General features: G+C 43.7%; 2 protein-coding genes across 6 annotated transcripts in view; both read left to right on the top strand.

The window, feature by feature from the left end:
- The window catches only part of LOC126848808 (retinol-binding protein pinta-like), a 562409-nt gene that overhangs the window by 300098 nt on the left and 240637 nt on the right, over positions 1-21674 (top strand). The gene's annotated exons all lie outside the window — the stretch shown is intronic.
- The window catches only part of LOC126848768 (homeobox protein cut), a 137036-nt gene that overhangs the window by 103727 nt on the left and 11635 nt on the right, over positions 1-21674 (top strand). For all 5 annotated transcript variants that reach the window (XM_050589943.1, XM_050589946.1, XM_050589944.1 and 2 more), the window contains exons 4-5: positions 14014-14332; positions 16177-17439. In XM_050589943.1, the coding sequence (XP_050445900.1) occupies positions 14014-14332; positions 16177-17439 (1582 nt within the window). The remainder of the gene's footprint in view (positions 1-14013; positions 14333-16176; positions 17440-21674) is intronic.

The following is a 21674-nucleotide window of genomic DNA, read 5'->3' as shown; positions in this document are numbered from 1 at the left end:
CTTATCGTTTTTTTCAGAAATATCTTAATTTATGCGTGATGTAATAGCATACGTCACAGATTTCGATAATCTTTAAATATGTAAACTCGGACATGCGCACACATACGCATTAAAGTTACGGTTTGGCGTCCCAGTTAAACGACGCGGCAGTCTCCACGAGAGACGTGGCTCCGTTCACTTTCACCGTCAAACGAAAGTAAAGCCCCGCGTAAAGGGGTAAACAAGGTGCAACACAGCAGTAGCGGCAATAGAAGCAGCGTGAATGTATAGAGCGCAGAGATGCAACGGCGCTTGAAGGGAGGATAGCAGGTTGTACAAGGGGGGCGAAACAAGGGAGGACTGGGTGAGAGAGAGAAAGGGTAGGTGGTGTCTGCTTTGCCACTTCGGAAACTCTTGTGAAGTAGCGGGAACTCCCGGACTCTCGTATATACTGTAAGCAGGTCAGAAACTTCTTTCGACCCTTCGTCGCGTTCCTTCTCACGCTGTGTCTCATCCTATCTACGCTCCCTCTTCGTCTTTCATTCCCTCTCCTTCTTCCCGAGCAAATTCTCTTCCTCTTTCTCCCGTCTCTTTCCTTCAGTCTCTCTGCGGCTCTCGACGTTGTCCGTGGTTAGGGATTACGCGCTTCTCTACACCTTCCTTCTTCTCTCTTCTTCTTGTTATTCTTCGCTGTTCTCTCATACCATAGTCATCACCGTTCCCCTTGATGCCCGGCTGCACGCTTATCAGAGAAAACGCCACGGCTTGCTGTAGATTCTTCCGAGATTTTAAGAACTTAATGAGTTTCAAGACTGTGGAATTCTCGGCGTTAACCTTGACCTAAACCAAGCTTCGGAGATAGAACGTTGAAAATATACTATTCGAATGTAAATTTAGTTATCATTTATAAAATGTTTGCAATCAATTTATATCAACGATATATTATATTTGCATGTTATATTATATATACTTTTTGTAGAGAAACAAAATCTAACAAAGAATAATAATGTTAGCTATCAATGATTATTCAAATGCCAATTTATATATGGTAGAATCAACAGAGGCAAAATTAACGATAACATAGAAAATTCACTTACAGAGTGGTAGCCGCGCACGCATCTGTCTACATTTCAAAATGTACGATATGCAATTATGGGAAGCTCGAGGGAAGAGACTCGAAGCAGCGATTTGCTGATACACGATCCTCGTTACTGAAAGAGCATTGAATATCGCTCCTCACGGTATCAGTTTGTTGTTAAAACGTGTCTACGCAGCCGGATGAAAGGTTACGCGGCGTCAGGTATTCAAAGTTAATTTAGCGATTATCGGCACTCTCCGAACCGCGAATAGGTAACATCGGCCTGAAAGAACTTTCCGTTTTAAAGCTGCAAACTCTCGCGATATGGATAAAGAGGATATCGCGTTGAAGTAGACGGATTTATTGGGCAAAGGTAACAAGACCAAAAAATGCATTGTTATTACAAAGAATTAATTTCTATCATGATAATTGGTTTATTGTCTGATTAGTTTCTATGTTTTTTTAAAAAGTAGATGAGAATTCATGGTGGCAAGCGATTTTATATCGATCTGACATTTATTGAATTATATCGCAGGCGTTAATCATAAGTAAATATATTAGATATTTTGAACTATTAATATACTTTTGTCTTTTATAATAATCTTAATGACAATCGCAGTGATTAAGAGATATTTTATTTTAACACAATTATTTAATTAATTTTAATTTGTTGAAAACTTATTACTCTATTTACGATTAAACGAGTACAGTTAAAACATAGCTATTTGATCAGGGGAAATTCTACGCGAGCTAGACTGTAATGGCTATAAGCGGACCTTCCCTGACACGTGATTCCAGAGGTTAAGCCGCGTCCGCAACACGTGCGACCGAACCGGGTTTGACGTCCCGCCGGGATAAAAAATCCGCGTGCGTGGGCGGCCGACAGTACGGTCGATCCTCCTTGTGTGTGTCCAGCTTAACGAGGGCACTTCAAAGCAAACTGGAGCGATATTAAAATTAGAGATTCGTCATTGCTGTCGAAGCCGGCTCTTTTTCCCTCTTCTCTTTGCCTCTTTCTTTCTCTCTCTCTCTCTCTCTCTCTCTTTCTCTTTTTCTTTTTCTCTCTTTTACTGTCATCCCTTTCCTCTCTGCGTCTTCCTCCATCCTTCATCGAGCATAGGAGGGGGGGAGGAGGGGGGAGACACACTCGGACGACGATAATATTTCGAGTGAATGCAGAGATGTATATACGAGTGCAAGAGCGAGGGGATAGGACACGATGGAACAGAAAAAGAGCCGACAACACGAGGTCGGGAGAGAAGTTTTGGCGGTAGTGAGCTCAGAGAGGACTCTGTTGCTCGGTCAGAAGGGTGTTACGATAAGGGGTTGCGCTACCTCAGCGGAGGCGACCGGCAGATCAATGAAAAGGGTTCTCGCACGAGCGGGAGGAGGATTGATCGCCGATAGGGAAATTTCGTTAGTTTCCACCAGTCATAAAAGATGATGGTGATGGTGGTAGTGGCGGGCGCTGTTCCTGCTGCTATACCGCCGCGGAGAGGCCTAACTAACGTGGAGCCACCCTTCGAAATTCACCCTTCTGAGAGTGAGACGAGGGTGGTCGGTTGGAGCCGCGGAGGCGCGGGTGGAAGTGCCGGTAGGAAGAGGTGAATTTCCACCAGGAGGAGGAATGGGTTACAGAGAACTGCTGCCAGGCTGTGTCGGGGCGGTTGGTCTGCCCGGCCGGTTATCTGTGTTGGTGCGGAGGAACCGGCGCGAGGCATGGAAGCACACGTCAGAGTATTAACGAAATTTTAACCAATCAATGAGAAGTTCATTAGCCTGTGCCGCTCGCGTTGCGCTCCCCCTTTCCTCGCGACTCGAGAATGCCCTCCATCTCCGGACTCGGTCGAAGCGAACCTATCCGCAACAACACCCCCCTCGCGTCTCTTCTTCGGGGCCGCCGCAGAGTCTTGGGGGGAGATCGCGTACTAGTGATAAAATTCAACATTTGGCGTACGAGGCGCCTCTTAGCACCCACCGCTACCCTCGGCGTAGAACCTCGCTCTTTGCCTTTCCCATGATCTCCACTGCCGTTTCACGTTGTGTCTATTCGGATTGGATTAGTGTACGGAAGCGTCTAATTGTCAACGCGATTATATTAGGCAACCTTCACAAAGGTTACAATAATGTTATATCGAATCATCGAAATAATGATTTTCATGTTTAAATATAAAATTTTGATTTTATTTGACTTTTTTTACTTTTATAAATATAACATTTTATATTTATATAATTAATTAAAGATAGATTAAAATATTAGAGATCTTGTTTTATTCGAAAATGTTTATAAATTAAAAAGAATTTCCTATAAATATATCAATGTATTTGATCTACAACAAGGCCAATAAGAATAATATAACATACCATTAACGCCGCATGCAACCGTGGTTTGAACAATGTATACAATTAGGCGCGTCCGATTTCTTAAAACAGATACATTAGTCAAAAGCCATAACTCCATACCGGGGAGAGTTTCGTGTCGGTAGGGTTGTCTCTCGCCCACGCATTTGTTGCAGTGTCATTTGTCTCCAATATCTCTCGGCGCCCCTGGGACAGCCGCGCCTTCGTACGAACCGCCACGAACAATGCATGGAATAAGCCACAATAATAAAAAGAGTCAGTGCGCGGTGTCGCGGTGTCGCGAAGGAAGGGTGACGCCGGCGGCAATAATATTGTCACGATGATTGATACGGCCGGTCTAAAGTTTTGTCGATATCCGCGACATACGCGGCTATCTTACGAAATGGCTTATTTAATGACCAGATCGATCCCTTCGTCGGTCGGACTTTAGAGACCTTATCGGATATGAGAAGTTGAAAAATTGCTCATAATAGAAAAATATTGATAGTTTCTCCGTATGAATCCGTAAAAAGAAATTTCTATAACCAGACAAAGACGTTTCATTGATATGTAATGAGAATGTATTGATTAAAGTTTTTATAACTTACCGATTTGTATATTGAATTATAGACTGTCGCGAAATACAAATATGTCAATTATGAATTTTGAACGATTCTTATTCTCGCGAATGCTTATAATAAGCAAAAGGCGATAATATTGACCGCAATAAAAAATGTGCGCCGAGTTAAAATTGTCTTCGGAGAGTTTTGAAATCTCGAACGGTCTTTTTAAAATTTCCTGGAAAAGAAAAAACAATCTTAGACAATTATTAATATTATTATACATAAATCATAATATTGCGTTTTAGTATATTATATTTTATAGCAAGAATCTTATCTGAATTTGGTTCTGTAATTGTACGTGATGTGTCAACCGGTAGGGGGAGGGGGTTCAAATGTCCGCCCCCGGTACGAAATGCCTAGATACCGGAGCGCAACGCAAAGATCAGTTTTACGTATGCGATTTTTTTCTTCCGTCATTTGTCTCTAATATCTGGCGGCGCCCCCGGGATAGCCGTGCCTTCGCGCGAACCGCCGTAGACAATATATCGAATAAGCCACAATGACAAAAAGAGAGTCGGGACGCGGCGACCGACGCCGTGAAGGAAGGGTAACGTGGCGGCAATTGTATTGGCCGCGACGGTGGCGGTGTCGGCAGTGTTGCCGAGTGGAAAGGGGGAATTGGAGGACGGGGGTGTGCGCGCGGTGGAAATGAGGAAGACGAAGAGGGTGGACGATTGTGAGGGAGAAAAGGTAACGAAAAGGAGAAAGAGAAAGAGCGTAGAAAGAGGGTGAGAAAGAGAAAGGAGGAGGAGAGACCACATGTACGAAAGGATGGCAGCGGCGAAGGAACGACAGAGTATAAGAGAGAAGGGAGGAGAAGAAACGATAGGCGGAAAGAGTGGTCGACCGCGTAAGGGAGGAAAAGTTCAGAGCGAGAGAGGAGACGCGGTACCATATAAAACCGAGGCGTGCGGAGAAAAAGAGATTTGCATTGCCAGGCCCCGCGATGGGGTAAACCGGGGGAGAGCCCCGGGATGACTCCCGCAATATATCGGGGGGAAAGGGGATTTCTGTTGGAGAAGACCGAAGGGGTTGAGTAACGACACGTATCATACGTGGAACCATACACCGGCGGACACGTACGTTCGATATCGCGTGGTGTTTTTACGTTCAAGTTTCTCCCTTCGCTTCCACCAATTAGACCGCGCGAAGGAGCGTCCTTCTCTCTTTCTTTCTCTCTCTCTCTCTCTCTCTCTCTCTATCCTTCTCTTTATCCGTGCTGATTGAACACTTCCGCTTCGTGTCAAGTTCTGACGCGGCCGAATAAGTCATTATTTCCAATCACGGTCACTCGTTAATTCTCATGTGCAAATTTATTTTCTAGCTTATTAATCGCATTGCTTTTTTTCATCATTGATATCGCAAATTCAGACGGCGGTAAAATTTGCATTTCAATCTAGACCGCTATTAGATAGACGAATTATAATCCACGTATGAAACATTCCAGAAATACTCCCATCGAGTAGTTCCGTAGAATCGTCGAATGGATAATCGCCCCGATCCCTATCTTTTCGCGAAACCGCCATTGCGCGGCGAGTCTCGAATCGCTCCTTCGATCGGGGTTTCGGGAAATATCCCGACAGCGTGTTCTGCCTTGTCCCGGAATGGCGAAACTCGCAACTTTCTCATTAGCCAGCGCGACAATGCAGCCAGGGATATAGAGACATATATACGCGTGTACGTGTACGCGCGCACTCATACATAGTCGCGCCCGAACGATACACGTCACTGCCGGATGGATAATAATGTGTGCCTCAGCCCGATCGGTGGTTGTTCATCGTTGCTCACCCTTCGCGATTCGACGTATCGTGTGGTGTTAAGCGCTCGCACCTTCGCACCCGCGCGCAGACACACGTACACGTGCGCGCGCGCCAACGAGATCGCCCACTCACCCCCTCACCCTCATCGAGGAGGAAGAGCCACCGCATAAATGTCAGGGACCAGCGGCTGAGCATTTCCTATCGAGCATTTCTGTCAATAAGCGCTGCCGCGTACAATGACGGCGATTCGAAAGCTGCTGATTACGAAATAAATGTCTGATTCGCGACCCTCGCAACACCCCCGCGCGTTCATGATCTTTCTGTCTCTCCTATGCGAGAGGGAGAGAGTGATTGTACGCGACCCCTCTGGCGAGTTTCCTCCGTTCCTGCGCCCAGACGACGAGTAAGCCGACGACGTTGACACTTTCGATACCCGTCGATGGAGAGCAGTGATTTCAGACGGAATATGTCAGCCGTACCAAAGTTTTCGTTTAACTTCGCATGTAACGTAATATCGGTAATAATAATTTAGTTCTCTCTTTATTTTGAAAGAAATAAGTCTCCCAAAATATTTAAATTGATCCTATGTTTCAGCTCTATTCCATTCTATGTCAAAACAATTAAAGATTTGATTTGGAAAAAGTTTCTTATCATGCGAGAATTAATATGTGCTTTGAGAAAATGATTTACACAAGTGATGTATTTTTCTCGAAATCTTTAATCGTTTCTTTCGACAAACGGAGAAAGAAAAAAAGAATGCGATTATTGCAAATTTTACTGGACATTATACGAACAGGCTCGGACGTCTTTCTCTCTAGAATGTCTCTCTTCTTGCCATCTCTGACTCGCCAGTCCGTGCTCGTTTCTCTCGTTTCAATATTTCTCTCCGGCGAATGCTCCGACTAATATATAGTTTCTGCCGAGCCATCGCGAGTCGAGTGTGGGTGGGCGAACGTATTCATAAACGCGTAGTCCTCGTAATGCAAATCAGAGAAAGAGTCGGCAAAAGGGGAGAGAGAGAGAGAGAGAGAGAGAGAGAGGAAGAAGAACATAGTAAAGGAGAGATGAGGAGGAAAGAGGCATGAGGGAGAAAGAAGAAGAGAGGGAGAAATGACGAACGCGGTTAATATTAATTCTTCGTGGCCGCCGTCCGGTCGATTGCGGATCATAGCAGCGCAGGTGCCGAAGATGGCTAAATCCTTTGTAAACATCGAGGAATTATTAGGTCAGCTGTGGAAATAATTTATGCCCGTAACGATTTAATCGTTTCCTTCATGCGGCTGAGAGTGATCCATGCGAGCGTGTTAGAGCTATATATTTAATTCTCTCATTAGCCTTTTATACTACATTGGCACACATCATGGCGCATTAATTGGATATCGATACCTTTTCTGTGATAATGACACGAGTTATTTTATTAATTTTTACTCGTTTCAACGAACATTTATACATGATTAGCGAAGCTTTATAAGTAATTAATGGATGGTAATAATTTACAATATCCTTTCAAAACACTATTGTGAAGAAATGCAAACGGATTTTACACAATACCGATTCTTTGAAAAAAACATTAAAAAAAACTTTGTGCAGTCGCGCAAGACTGTTTATACACATACATTTCTGATAATACAAATTTTTAAAACAATACCGTAGTTCAGAATGTGACTAAACCAAGCGTGAGGAGATGTTCCATTATAAAGGCAATATCGCATGGTCGAGTCTACCTGGTATTACTAGCTTTCATAATCTGATGTATATTACGCATAACCGCGTGTATCGGAGGTGCGAGGGTGAGAGAGGAGGGAAGGTGTGGGGACGACGGGGGGGTGGCAAACGGAGGATCGCGTACCACCGTATGTATAGGACCGGTTTCGGCAAAGAGTGCCCTCGCCGGTGCTTGCTTGTAATAAGCATAAATCCTCGGAGGCTTATCTAGCGGCGCCCAGAAGAACGCTAAAATAAAATATCATACATTTTGCCTTCTACCCTCCGTACGAACTGTGGTACGTTACGACCGGCGACACCCCTCTTATCCGCCTCCCTTCGCTTACCCCAGCCGCCGCCGCCGCCGCTTTCTCATCCCCCCGCGATTCTCCAACGCCGTCGTGCGTAGCTTTTGTAAACATTCGCCTTCGGTCGCTTCTATCGGACAAGCTCCTTCGAGAAATTCTCGATTCACGCCATTCTCGCGCGCGATTTTAAATGTCATTGTTGACGCAATGAAGAGTAATTGAGCGCTCAGAAAACTTTGTGAAAAACGTTTAAAGCTATAACCACGAGACTCTAAAAACTTAAATATTATTTTAATAAGCTGATTAATTGCTATATAATCTTTTATAGAATTTAAAATGAAGCATTAATTTTTTATTTTATATTTGCATTTGCGTTTGCATTTTTATTAAGATGTCTTCATGCAAACGATAATAAATCTACTGAGACGAGAAAATCGCCGTTGACCGTATTTCGCTATTTTTTTTTCACCTACGATAAAAAAGTCAGATATCACGTCGCAATAGGCATGGAGGGTAGGTAAGCGCTCTTTCTGTCGGATTTTTGCGAGGGTATGCGCGTCGATGCAACGCGAGATGTTGGCCAAAGGCACGTAGTCGGTGTAATGAGGCGAGATACATTCGGCCTCAACTCTCTTCCGCGCCCTCTTCCTTCCTATCGTTTCTCTTTCTCTCTCTCTCCCTCCCTCTTCTTCCCCTTTCTCATTCTCCATCTCCCGTGGGGTGGTATCGTACCAACGGAGGATGGCTGGCGGAGAAGCTCGGCCAGAAACGCGAAGGGGTTCGAGGGAGGACGCTCGAGGGAGGGAAAGGGTTGAGCTCGAAGCCCGATCAGTCATTAGACAAGTGGGTATTCACATATATCGAGTTGTAAAATCGATAGGGGTGTCCGTTAGCCGTGTATCCTGTAAGGAGAGTGTAGTGGGGATGAGATGCGAGCTGATAGAACGAGAGAAATACGGGCGAAGACGGAGAGAGGACGAATGACCGAGCCAGTTATCTCGACGTCGGGCTGACGGAGATAGAAAACGGAAAGCCCCTTTCTCTCCATCCATACTTCCCCTTCGACCCCTTTTGTTGCTTCGCCACCCTCCAGCAGCCCCTAACCCATCCTCCTCCTACTCCTCCGTCTCCTCCACCTCCTGCCACCGCACGTATCCAGTCCTTGCATATTAATCCTGCCCATAATTCCCACTTCCCAGTTTGGGCAACCCTTCGCTTCGGTTGCTTCAGCTACCCACGTCGGCAGAGTGAAAGGGAAGGAGAATGAGCAAGAGAATGAAAATCGGCGAGATAGAGCGAGAAAGAAGAAGGCAAGCCGCCTCCTATCGATTGGGCTTTCTTTCCGACCTCGGCTTTTAATTGGCATTCTCCTGTGGCGAGAAGAGGAGCGAACCTCCATGGGAGAGAGCTCCTCTACGGCCCAAAGGGGTGCTTTGCCGCTAAAGGGTTTGATATCGGCGATCTTTCCTCCCGAGATGTAAAAATGGAATCTTCCTACCGGGATACGCTGATATCGGTTCTCACGATGAGGTTTTGCAAAAATCCGGCGTGATCTACGAATCTTCGCGATATGATAGATTGAATAGTATAACAAAGCGCTCATAAAAGATTCATTGAATTTTATAGCATTTGAAGATTGCCAATTTTTATTTAAGATCAACAATACTTTTGTTGTAAGTATTCGTAGACTTAGATATTTTATTGTTACTGCATATATGATATACTTTTTTTATAATAAAATATATATCTATTATTTTTGTTTCATATTTTGAAAGAAGTTTGTAATAAATGAATCAAGAGAGTTAATTAATTATAATAATGATAGAGAGCCACACGTATCAGAATTTATATTTTCAACTACTCATTCTAAGTTGAAAGTGTTATTTTTTGTTTGCTCCAAGATATTTTTAAATCAAAATATAATCTTGCTCAATCTCTTTAAAATAATCACCGACAAAAATTTATCCTAATTTAGTACCGCGAATAAATCGAATAAATAAATGAATCATTAAAGTGTAATTTTTAGCAAGTTTGCCCCCATCAACGATATACATCAAGGTAATGGATATAGATCAAAGAGATATCAGAGTATCCCAACGTAAACGACAATTTATATTTGCGTTCTCGTCGTTCACGTGGAAACGATAATACGACGCGGGGGGAGGGGGGAAGGGGTTGAGAAAGGGAGAGCCGTGAAACCACGAAAAGTGAGAACGTGAGTTTCGACGGCCATGACGATCTCATACCGACGCATCATTGGTGGACAGGCTACGAAATTAATACGAAGCAAACGGCCATCTTGTCCCTGTACCGAATCTACGTACGTATAACGAAAAGGGGTTCTAATGTGCCACGGTGTATGGATATCGGAGAGCCGCGCGTTACTCGAGTCACCGCGTCCGTGCATACACTCGCACGCGGACGTGCGCGCAAACGCGTGCGTATACACACGTAAGGATGAGAAAGGCCGGCGGAGACGTGTGTGCGTGAAGATTGATTATACCGCGGGAGAAAATGTGATCAATAGCTCAACAAACAAAGGCCTGCCGACGCCTATATAATGCAAATAGCAAAAATCGCGGAGGATTAAGGGGGTTGCGAAGGGAGGAGACGCGCGGGATCGTGAAAAGGGGTGGCGGGAGGGGGCGGCGGAGGGTGGTGGTGACGGTCAAGAAACAATGCGGACGCGCGTGCGGCTACTTCAAGTTTGCTTGACACCACCGCGCGCAGGCAACCCTTGCGCGCACCCTCCGTACCCTTCGACTTCGCACCCTACGTTTCTTCCCACCGAGTCAGCCCTCGAAGCTCCACCGTTCTCCGCTTTAATTTGCATACGACCGATCATGTCTTCCGACTCGCCTTCATATCCTCGTCGTCGTACCTCGCGACCATCGATCAAGCCCCGATTGTTTTTGCTTCAACTCATCCCCCTTTCCCCTCATCTCGCTACCCGGACTGGACGCCTTCATGCTGAGGATTGCTCGTTGGTCACTACCCCACACGTACATCTCTTATGCGCGCCCATCGAATTTGTGTGGCCCCTCAGCAGCCGAGAATCTCGCTAACGAGCGGTTCGCCTTCTACCGATGACATTGTTCCAAAGTAGAAAATCTGCCAACATTCACGCGCCATCTCCTGTCGTCCTTCCTGACCGACAATTCTTGGCTTCTGCTCTTCTATCATGATCTTTATCTCCTATGACTTCTTTTGCGATACGGAAAATAAAAGTGACTGATTAATATTGTTAAATTCTTTCTTTATACATTTTTATTAATTTTTATTCTTTAACTTAATTATATATTTATAATTTTATACACAACGCAGCGATTAATGACTAATATTTTTATAATCAATATTAATTAAACAGTTGATTTGTTATCATTAAAAAATGAATCTGATTTCGTAAAACTCTTTCTTCTTTTTTCTCTTTCTCTCGACAGAAACAAAAATTACTTGGAAGATGCATTATAAATATTATGAAATTAGTACATCTATATAAATATATATTTATTAGGCAGATTAAAAAATTTGAATTGCTTATTATAAAATTCATCTAATATACATATGTAGGAACAGGAGTGTGATTTATATATGAAAAGTTAGTTAATATATATACAAATCTACAGAAGTTGTTAAAATATATTGCAAATTTATATATAATTATTGTAATATAAAATACATTAATGTCGTACATGTATAACTAACTGAGCACTTTGCATTGCGCAAATGTATATTTCATGCATTATATCACCAGCCTTCTGATATGTGTTTTCTTTATACGAAATACATATCAGAAGAAAGTTTAAAGTAGGTTCTGCACTCTTCAAAGCGTCACTTATAGTTCGCTAATTGAAGAAACATACAATCACATCGTGAACATTGATTCGCCGTTTTATTCGCATCGTTAAACAGTATTCACAAAAGAAGCAGGAAAAAAAAGGGGAGCCGATAAACCGCCCTCCCATAACATCGAACGCCGAGGGGTGAGTGTCCGTTACGTGAAAAGAAAAAAAAAAAAGAAAAAAAAAAAAACGTCAGGTCGCCGCCGTATTTATCGTAAGTTCGTCGATCGACGTGGTGTTAATTCCACCTGTCCTTCGTTTCAGGTTTCCCTCATGGCGATAACCTACCCCATCGCCGTTAATGGCGGACATTATTGCGAGCGATCGCGGCAACTTCGGAAACTTATCCCTACATAAACCACCCTTGCCGGCAGCGACCACCTCGTCCCTACCTAACGGCATATCGAACGTCAATGCGTACTTATCTACACCCGTGTCAGTTCTTACCTGTGTACTGCCGTGTGTACATATAACATCGCCGCAATACGCACTCATGTTCGTTCACTATACACAAACACACACACACCCATCGTATCCATATCTACACAAGTAGAAATGAAGCTTCTGGACGTAAGCGTATATCGATTATGGATGAAACGGAGGACAATCGACAGGTAGCCGCCCCCGATAAATAAACTAACGAGTAAAAACGTGCAAGTTTACCGCGTACGTCAAGGTTCTTCGATTTTATACTACCGCGATGAGTCATGGGGTTACAAGGCGCCAGAGGAATGTAGTTAATTTTATTAAATTGTAAAGACTCAATCGATATCTACAGTTATATATCTGACATTGTCGTTGGATACAATAGACGACAAATCGAAAAAAAAAAGTGGATCGAGCAACGATATAAAAAAACAAATTTTTTTTTGTAAAATTAAATTTAGCCAAAAGAGAATCGCACAAGATGTGTACGGTGCTGTTGGAGAGGTGCGAATTTTGCAAAATTGAAGTCGTTGCTTCTCGATTAACCCCCGGAGCACGGAAAGAGAGACGAAGCGATGCGCCTCGGCGAGAAAAAACAATTGATACGATCTCATTCACGTAGCTCGTTGCATCGCGCGCGATGCTACTGTGCGAACGCATTCGGCTTTAAAATCGTCCCGTACCCAACCCCCTTTGATCGGTCTTCTCTCTTCCTCCCTACCGTCTGCCCTTCCCTCTATGCACCGTATTCCCGCGCGCATGCATCCACGTGAACCCTCGCGGAACACGTGGATAGGTTTCGAGTGCCCACGATTCATTGCGATTGATTGCGGCACAGTAGCAGCGCGACACGATTGCCGTACCGTTCTATTCGCCACGATAATTTTTTGCCACCGATTCCGCTACTCGATTCTTTCAACATCCCAGATTCGTTCTCGTTATAGAGATGGAAAAACAAGACGTTGCGGTCGCACATTGTAATTATTGCGCGCGGATCGATGATGCATTAATGAGGGACGAATCTACTTCGTATACGTCGCTGCGAGCGATACCGCGAGTATAAATGTCATCAATTTTTTTGTCCTATGAATTATACTTAATTTTTTCTAGCAATATAATTAATGTTCTTTTATAATATTTTTAATTCTTACAGTGATAGGAAATTATCTTACAAATTTTTATCTCTGAATTTTATATCTTCCATGAAGACACTATAGATGATTTTAAAATAATCTTTGGATCTCTGTATTAATTAAATTTCCGCAAAATTATATATATTCTATTAAGAACAAGACAACCGCGTCTTATTCATTAAATTTCGAAAACTAAGTGTCGAAATGATGAGATGGTCGATGACACATGTCATAAGTTATTACCGATAATTGGATGACAATTCAACGGTTCGATCGCTCCGATTGAAACTTTATACGTAATTTAATCCGCGGTAATTACATTCAGAGATTCGCCAAGATTTAAAGTTATCCTCTCTTAAGCGCTCACTATTGATTTCCGCGTATATATTCCCGATAAAATTAATAAAGAGCTTCTGGTAAGCTCCTTACTAGGTTCGGTTTCAGATAAACGATGCTCGAAGCGAATCGCGAAGGAGGGAGAAGCCCGTAAATGTGATTCTATATTTGCGTCGATGATAATGTAGTTACGTTTCCATCTTCATTTAATCGCTTCGAGTCGATTTCCTGATGAGCGATGCGAAAGTACTCGGTGATATTTCAGGAAGTAGCAATTCCCGTGAATTATATAGCGCGATGTTTTCCTTAATGCGGGAAATTTTATCAACGATATCGTTCAATAAACACCGCGAGATATCGCTTTAAGGAATATTAACGTTTAAGATTTTGTAACCGATTTATACGCGCTTCATTGATTCGCAATTTGCGCGAAATACAATTTTATCAGACACTCTTTACAAAAACGATGTTGTTTTTTTTCCAGATTAACCAGTTGGTCGAGGAGGTGTCCAGGCTACAGCAGAGTCTGCAACGCCTCCAGGAGACAAGCGCGCAAGCAACGGCGCGACTCGAGGAGGAACTCGAAGTGCGCAGGCAGCACATCAGCAGACTGGAGAGCAAATTGGAACGGCAGAGGGATTATGATGACCTGAAGCGCGAAATCAGCGTGCTGAGGTCAGTCGACCTCTCGCAGATACCAACCGGCGAACCTGGAAAGAGCTTGGAGCATCTTCTTATGGAGCGCTTCAAGGCGCTTCAGCAAGCCGAGAATCTGAAACCCTCCAACACACCTGACGCACTCGGTAAGTGAGCCAACGATGTATCTCAATCGGGATCATTACATAATGGAAATAGACGAGGTATTTGATTTTGGGAGAGAATTCGAAGAAATGAGTAAAATGCGAAGTTTTGCAAAGCTTGATTAGTTGATTTTTACAAATAATATAATAAATAATTATAAAAATATAATAATATAATTACATTAAATTATCGATTTATAGCGAAAATGATCATTTTCAAAACAGTAAATATTTAAAATAATCATCTTCAAATATTGTTTATAATGCTAAATTATAATCAATTAGAAAGATTCGTAAAGCAAGTAAATGAAAATTTGTAGTAATATTTACGTGGAAAGAAACGTATCATCCTGCTAGGGATTTGTTTTGAATTGAAAAAAAAAAATATATATATATAAATTTGGTGAAAGAAGAAAAAGGAAAATAACGAGATATTGGTAGGCCGGTCACACCTCGGCGATCTCGTTTCTGATTCTTGCGTTACCGCTCTGATCTTTGGTCCCCGACTCTCTCTCTCTTCGAGGCTCCGTCGACGAGCTTTATCATCGAGTAACAATGAAAAGGACACGAGTCACGCAACGCGGACGCAGAGTAACGACTTTATAGAATAAACGATTGAGCATGACTTCGATGTGAGCTTCTCGACGACCGACGAACGATTTGATTCTACTTCCTGATTCTCTCGTACTCTCTCTGTTGTATATCTACTTCTCTCTCATATACATACTTTATCTCCGAACCTTGGCTGCTTAGGCTGCACTTTTTTGAGCCACTCTCTCGCTAATACGTATATTAACGTACATTCGTAGAAGATACTAACGCAACCAAATACACATTAGCCCTCCATATCGCTACCCTGTAGGCCCATTCTATCTCTTACCGAATGTTCCAAATATCCATTTCTCCGTAAGAGTCCTCTAAACCATCCCTTCTTCCATACCACCATCCGTACACTGCGAAACGCAAACTTCGTGCACGCAAATTTGTGGACGATATTCGCAATATTTGCCCGGGCCGAGCCATTGTTTCGGGGACAGAGTTTATTATGAATCGATCCAAGCTGACAGAGAGAGCGCGCGATGAGAGAGAATGAGAAAGAGACACTCCATATACGCAGAGAGCCAAAGAGATACTGCAACGTGTCACCCCTTCTGAATCAAACCGACCGAGCCACCCTTCTACGTCGTCGTCGCTCGCGGTCCTATCTTTCCGATCCCTCTGCTACTTCCTTCAATTGAGTGAAATATATAACAGAGTAAGTATCGTTTCTATGCGGACGTTCCAAATGTTAAGCATCTCATATGTCGTGATTACATATCACAGGAAAACTTTCTCCAGAAATCGGCTCGACTTTAAAAAAAGATTACATTTTCCAATCACGCAAAGACTGTATTTTCTTTTAAATCTTGCGATATTTCTGACAATTGCGTTGCAACACGAAAGATATTTTATTCGACGTGACACAGTGGCGCGATTTTCTTGAACCTACACGCGTCATCGCGATCAACGTTCTACGCGAGACGGATGTATGCTTACATTCACGATATCTTTTCGGACAATTGACAACGTCTCCACAGTCCTCCTCTCGTTGGCGTCCACGTCGTTACTCGTTTGCACATTCGTGGATTATGATGAAGCGTTGAAAAAGAGAGTCTCGGTCATCCTCACATCATTCTGGAAGATGATGAAGAGAGTTGAAGTCACCGCTCGATTTTGCACTTCGGAAAGAGACAGCGCGGACGGACTGGCGATCAGAACGGAAACGACAATTCCCATCGCGATTCGAAATTATGTTGAGTGTCATTTACGCGTGCTGACGGGCTCCCTTGTGTTTTTGGTGGTTGCAGGTGGATTATCGTCACCCCTGCAGCGCGCCTCGACCGCCTCACCCCACGGGGTCGGAGGTGTGCCACCTACATCCCATGTGTCCTCCCAACAACCACCGCCACCGCCTCCAACAGCAGTCTCTCTCCCTCCACGTTCCACCCCGACGCCCTCTTCGGCCACTTCGACAACTTCGAGCCTCCTTTTTCCGCCACCCCTTCAAAACGTCGAGACCTTTGGCTCGTTCCTCGGTGAAGAAATCGTTGCCAATTGGAGGCGGACGTTGGAAAGGTCTATCATGAATCAGCAGCAGCAGCAACAACAACATCAGCAGCAGCAGCAGCAGCAGCAGCAGCAACAACAACAGCAGCAGCAACAACAATCACAGCCATCTCAATTAAGTCAGTTAGCTCAACAACAACAACAATTGCAACAAGCTCAATCGCACATGAGTTTGCATCCTCCAACAACGCCAAGTAGTTTAAATCATCTTCCATCACCGAGCGCGGATCCGTCGTCCACCTCGAATACCCCGGCAAAGTCGAATACGCCGCTCGGTACCGTGTCCCTGGCTAATTTAGACATCACCGAAAAGGCACCAACGCCAGTGTCGGGACACGAGACGCCGGCACCACCGACGCCATCCTCTACAACCGCCTTAACATCACCGCCGAGCTTCCAGCCACCACCGACGTCAATGGTGGAGACCAGCACCCCTTCGGCATCTATCAACGGCGGCGGTCTCACCCCGGGTGTACCGAGCGCACCACCCCCGAAGAGTCCGGCCGATCAAGAATCATGTCACAATAATAATAACAGTCATCATCTGGCGAACAATAACATCGGCGGTCTAAGCGTTCTCGATACGCTCAAGAGTCCGTTTCGATTCGACGACCGAACATATCCGTTCCGATTCGGCGATGAGTTTGGGGCCGCCGGTATGGCCGGTCGGCTGGGCGAATCCCTCATTCCAAAGGGCGATCCTATGGAGGCGAGGCTCCAGGAGATGTTGCGTCACAATATGGACAAATACGCCTCGCAAAATCTCGACACTCTTCACATAGCGAGGCGGGTGCGCGAGCTGTTGTCGATACATAATATTGGTCAGAGGCTGTTCGCTAAATATGTTCTCGGACTAAGCCAAGGCACGGTCAGCGAGTTACTAAGCAAGCCCAAGCCCTGGGACAAGCTGACCGAGAAGGGCCGCGATAGTTATCGGAAGATGCATGGCTGGGCTTGCGACGAGAACGCCGTATTGCTGCTCAAGTCCTTGATCCCCAAGAAGGGTAAGTACCGATCATCAATGTTCCAGCTCACTCTTTCTCTCGCTCTCCGTTTCTCTTACTAATATTATTATTTTTTTTATCTCAACCATTTCGTACAATTTCTTGACGCGTTTCTGCGTAACATCCGACACGACGAAGGCTGGCTTTCCTGACGTCTCGGTGTCCAAGAAGACAGACGAGACATCGTAATTACACACATCGTGACGAAGATTGCTATGGCAATCGTGATTAATTTTGTTTCCTTCTACGCCCCCATAAAACGCAATAAACTATTCATTTATAGTAAAGTTCAATAGTTCAAGGATCGAATGTTTGCTATCTTAAGTGTGTAATTACGTTGGATCACTCTTCGTGTTCGATTTCCGAGATATCAACAACAGGCAGCGATTCCCACAACGAATCGTTCGTCATGAGAATGCTTTGATAATTCCTGCCTTCGCCGTCGACGACCTGTCGATTGATCTGACTTTCGAAAATCTTCCGCCTCGCACTGCCAATAATCCATTTCGCCGAATCACTAACCACGAGCTATCAGCTAATTTCTCGACTACCTAACGCGGGGTCCGATGGTACTTCCGTTCTCTCTAACTGCACCGCGGGAAAGGAATCGCTCAAGAGAATTGCATCCCTTTGCACCGCACACACTAAGTGTGATTAGGGAGCTAAATATGTGTTGGTGGCATCGTGAGCTTGCGCTACAATTAAGTTAAAAAGATCGGACCGATAAATCCTGCTAGTCATCGAAAAAAGTCAATTGCAGCGAGACAGTAATCTATGAAATTGCAAAAAGTTAAAATGTAATTATTCATATAAGAAATAACATTTAGTCTATATTTATAATTGATTTATGTAATAGTGAATTAAAAAATATCTCGTTATACATCTCGTTATGTCATACTGTTACCAAACATCCACATTGTATTCAATATCTGATGCAAAAACGCATACGCGCAGTATCCAGGCTTGAACAGCTATAGTCTCAATTAAATTACGCAGCTCGTTGGCATACCTTGCCCGATATCGATTGTATGCTGCGTTTGGCAGCCATATTGTTTAGACTAATAGCTTCTGGGAATAGGAAGCCCTGGATGAGTACTGAGTAGGGGTGAGATGTATAAAGGGCTCCATGGTATATAGAGAGGGAAGGAACGGGAGAAGAAAGGAAGATAAGATTCAACGGAGAACATAGAAATAAACGTGCCGGTCTGTATTTATTGTGGAAGGCAATTTACACTTTTCTGATTGCACAAACTTGCTGAATTATATTGAGTCAGCGGCGTTTTATCCCGGCATCATTGCAGACGCTCGTAGGGATTAGAAAAATACACACTTTATTCTCTTTCGTAATAATAAAGGTATGAAAACGATATTATATATACGTATAATATCGCGATAAAAAGTCTTCTTTGCGCATTTCATCCTACGCTTCGTGTTCTTCCGCTTTTTTGTAAATATTAATATCAATCGCGCGCAGGATGTGTTCACTCAATGCCATCATTTTCCCTTCACGTCCGGTGACGAAATGAAAACGTGTATATAAAATTCGTGCCGGAGCACGACACGCGTCCCGCATCAATGGATTGTCGGTTTCCGTCGGATCTCTGGTAACAACAATCACGGGGCATTACAGCGGATAGGACGGAGTGCACGCGAGAGGGAGGGATTGAACAGCGACGAGAACGAAGGGCTAGGGCGTCCCCCATGGGATGGCGAGAAGGACACGGTGACAAAAACATAGGGGGTCGTAACATTTCTCGATGCGTCAGCCGTAAAATTACAGGGACGCGGGGCGTGTATCGTCCCTCGTGGCGTGAGCGCGGCAGTAAATCAGAATTGGAGAAATGCTAATGCAGAAATTGGTCAAGTAAACGATGACCAAGAGAAAAGAAATGGTAACGAGAAAAATATCGGTCGTCTTTTTATTAATCATCTGTTTTTCATGCAGTTCTCTCGCGCTATATACTTCACTTCGTAATTTTATTTCATTTCTAAATTGAGGTTGAAGAGCGCATTTATGTATAATACGTCCGTTTATTAGAGCCAACTGTGAAACATATCGTTTTCCATTGCATAAAATAATTCACAGCTGCTAGTGATATATGAATCAAGCTCTTTTAGAAAACAGTTACGATCGGTTGGATATTTATTATCTGTATTAAAAATATAGCAGCATCATCAATACGGAAGGTTCTTTAGTCGTCGGATTAATCACCGCGGCCGTTTGTTCGTATGAGTCATGGCCGTGGGTTCTTTGTGATCGTAACGAGAGTCCGCCGCGGTTCAATAGCATAAATATACTTGGAGTAATGTCCGAAACTTCTATAATCAGGCATGATTTATGGGCAAAAATCGGTGGCTTTATAAAGCCTGAAAGGCGCCGCCTAGCTTTGGAGGCGGAGGTGTCGGTTAAGATAAGTTTGCGCGCGTCGGGCTAAATACCTGATCTAACGACTCATCGCGCTATGTAGACAGGCACAGGCAGCGCAACCTGTCACTGAAAGCTTTATTGTGATCTGTGAATCGACTTTACGGTCACCTTATATTTATCATTAGCACGCTCAAAAACTGTTAGCATTATATAATGGACTATTGATCTCGGGTCGGGATGATTTCATTTTAATTCTTTTATCATGAGAGAGAAATCTTACGTTCTCGATATATCACGTGAATCGTGCACATAATAATTATCGTATCCGTTAAAAACACAAGATTTTTTGCAATTCACGTGTCAATTCATATTTTTTTATTTTTTCTTACTGCTCTTGTATTTATTTACGAGCGCAATATTTTTCGCGGAAATTTACGCGCGTGTACCACTGACAATGAATTTGTTCGCGCGTAGTTCAGGGTAAGATGATTTGGATGCAGTTAACGTCGGCAGAGTCCTCGAGTTTCCCGGTGGCCTAAATCACGATGAGCTATATAAATTACACAGATATCTCTCAGTCAGTGTCGCTCAGAGGGAGGCGAAAAAATCGCGCGCATTCGTGGAAACTACTAATCTCTTCGCGACAAACATATCTGGATCTTGGCCCACTATTCAACGCGGTACGTCCGGGCGGGTTTATTATTGCTCGCGGAGCGCTGCAACACACACACAATTGATCTAAGAAAGCGCACCAAGAGCAACGCACAGCGAGGCGAGATTACCGTAATAAACATAGTTGGTCTAGCTCCAAGTCAGTTTATTGCTGACTCTTGTTTCCTACAGCGGGGTAGGGAAAGCGCGAGCACGATCCTTGCCGGATTCTCGCCGGGGACTTTTCGCGACCGACCATCACGGTGGACGAAAATCATGGTCGTGATGATTTGCAACCGCAGCGTGAAACGTTACGGGCCGTACTAGCAGTCATATAACTGCAATTTTCGTGCGAGCGACGGGACGTCGCTTTATATATGCCTTTATAACTGATATAATTATCGCATTTTATGGTGGAACGCGCGATAATGCTGGGCAGATTTTTCGTCATTTCCGCCTATGATTAGCAACGTTTAAAAAGTACGACCAACATAGCAAAGTATAGAAAACATTATCAAACGAAGAGAAGTATTAATGACTGGGGTTTAAAAGTATCTCATCTGCGTACATTGACCCGATCCGAAAGAGAGATAACGCTATCGAGAAACGCGACAGCGATTTCAAAACTCGTAGCAGTCTTCGCACGTAGCAGCTCTCTACATACTCGTATATACGCAGAATATATTAAATAGTAATTAATGCGAGATTTACAGAGGTCATGGAAAGAGATCAGCTGATTATCGGTCTATCCATGCTGAGAATCTTGTATAGATCTTTACACAAAGCCTCTACAAGAAAGATATATTTATCGATTGTCGTTAAAGTTATAGATAAAACGTTTTCAAAATTTTAATCATATAATCTCAAGTTAAACTTGTACTTAAAAAACTATGAGAAACTTTTCTTATTATTATATGTACTTTATATTGTGCTGTAAAAGTGATCTTTAATTCTTTCATTACTTGAAATGTATTGCATTACATTAAAAATTCGATCGTTTTAAATTACACTTGGCAGTCCCGGTTGAGATCGAGGAGTTGAATCGGTTTCCACTCGCGAGAGAACGGTTCCTTTGCCACAAACGCGCGCGCCCGATTCTTTTTTAATTACTCCGGTGAGGAAACTGGCGACAATGCCTTGCTTATGAACATCTCACTGTCAATTAAACAAGCTGTACCCGGCAACCTGTACCTGCATCCGTAAAGGAAAGCAAGGA

Source organism: Cataglyphis hispanica, chromosome 4 (assembly GCF_021464435.1).
Source record: "Cataglyphis hispanica isolate Lineage 1 chromosome 4, ULB_Chis1_1.0, whole genome shotgun sequence".
NCBI classification, from domain to species: Eukaryota; Metazoa; Arthropoda; class Insecta; order Hymenoptera; family Formicidae; genus Cataglyphis; species Cataglyphis hispanica.
This window is presented reverse-complemented; position numbering and strand designations above follow the sequence as displayed.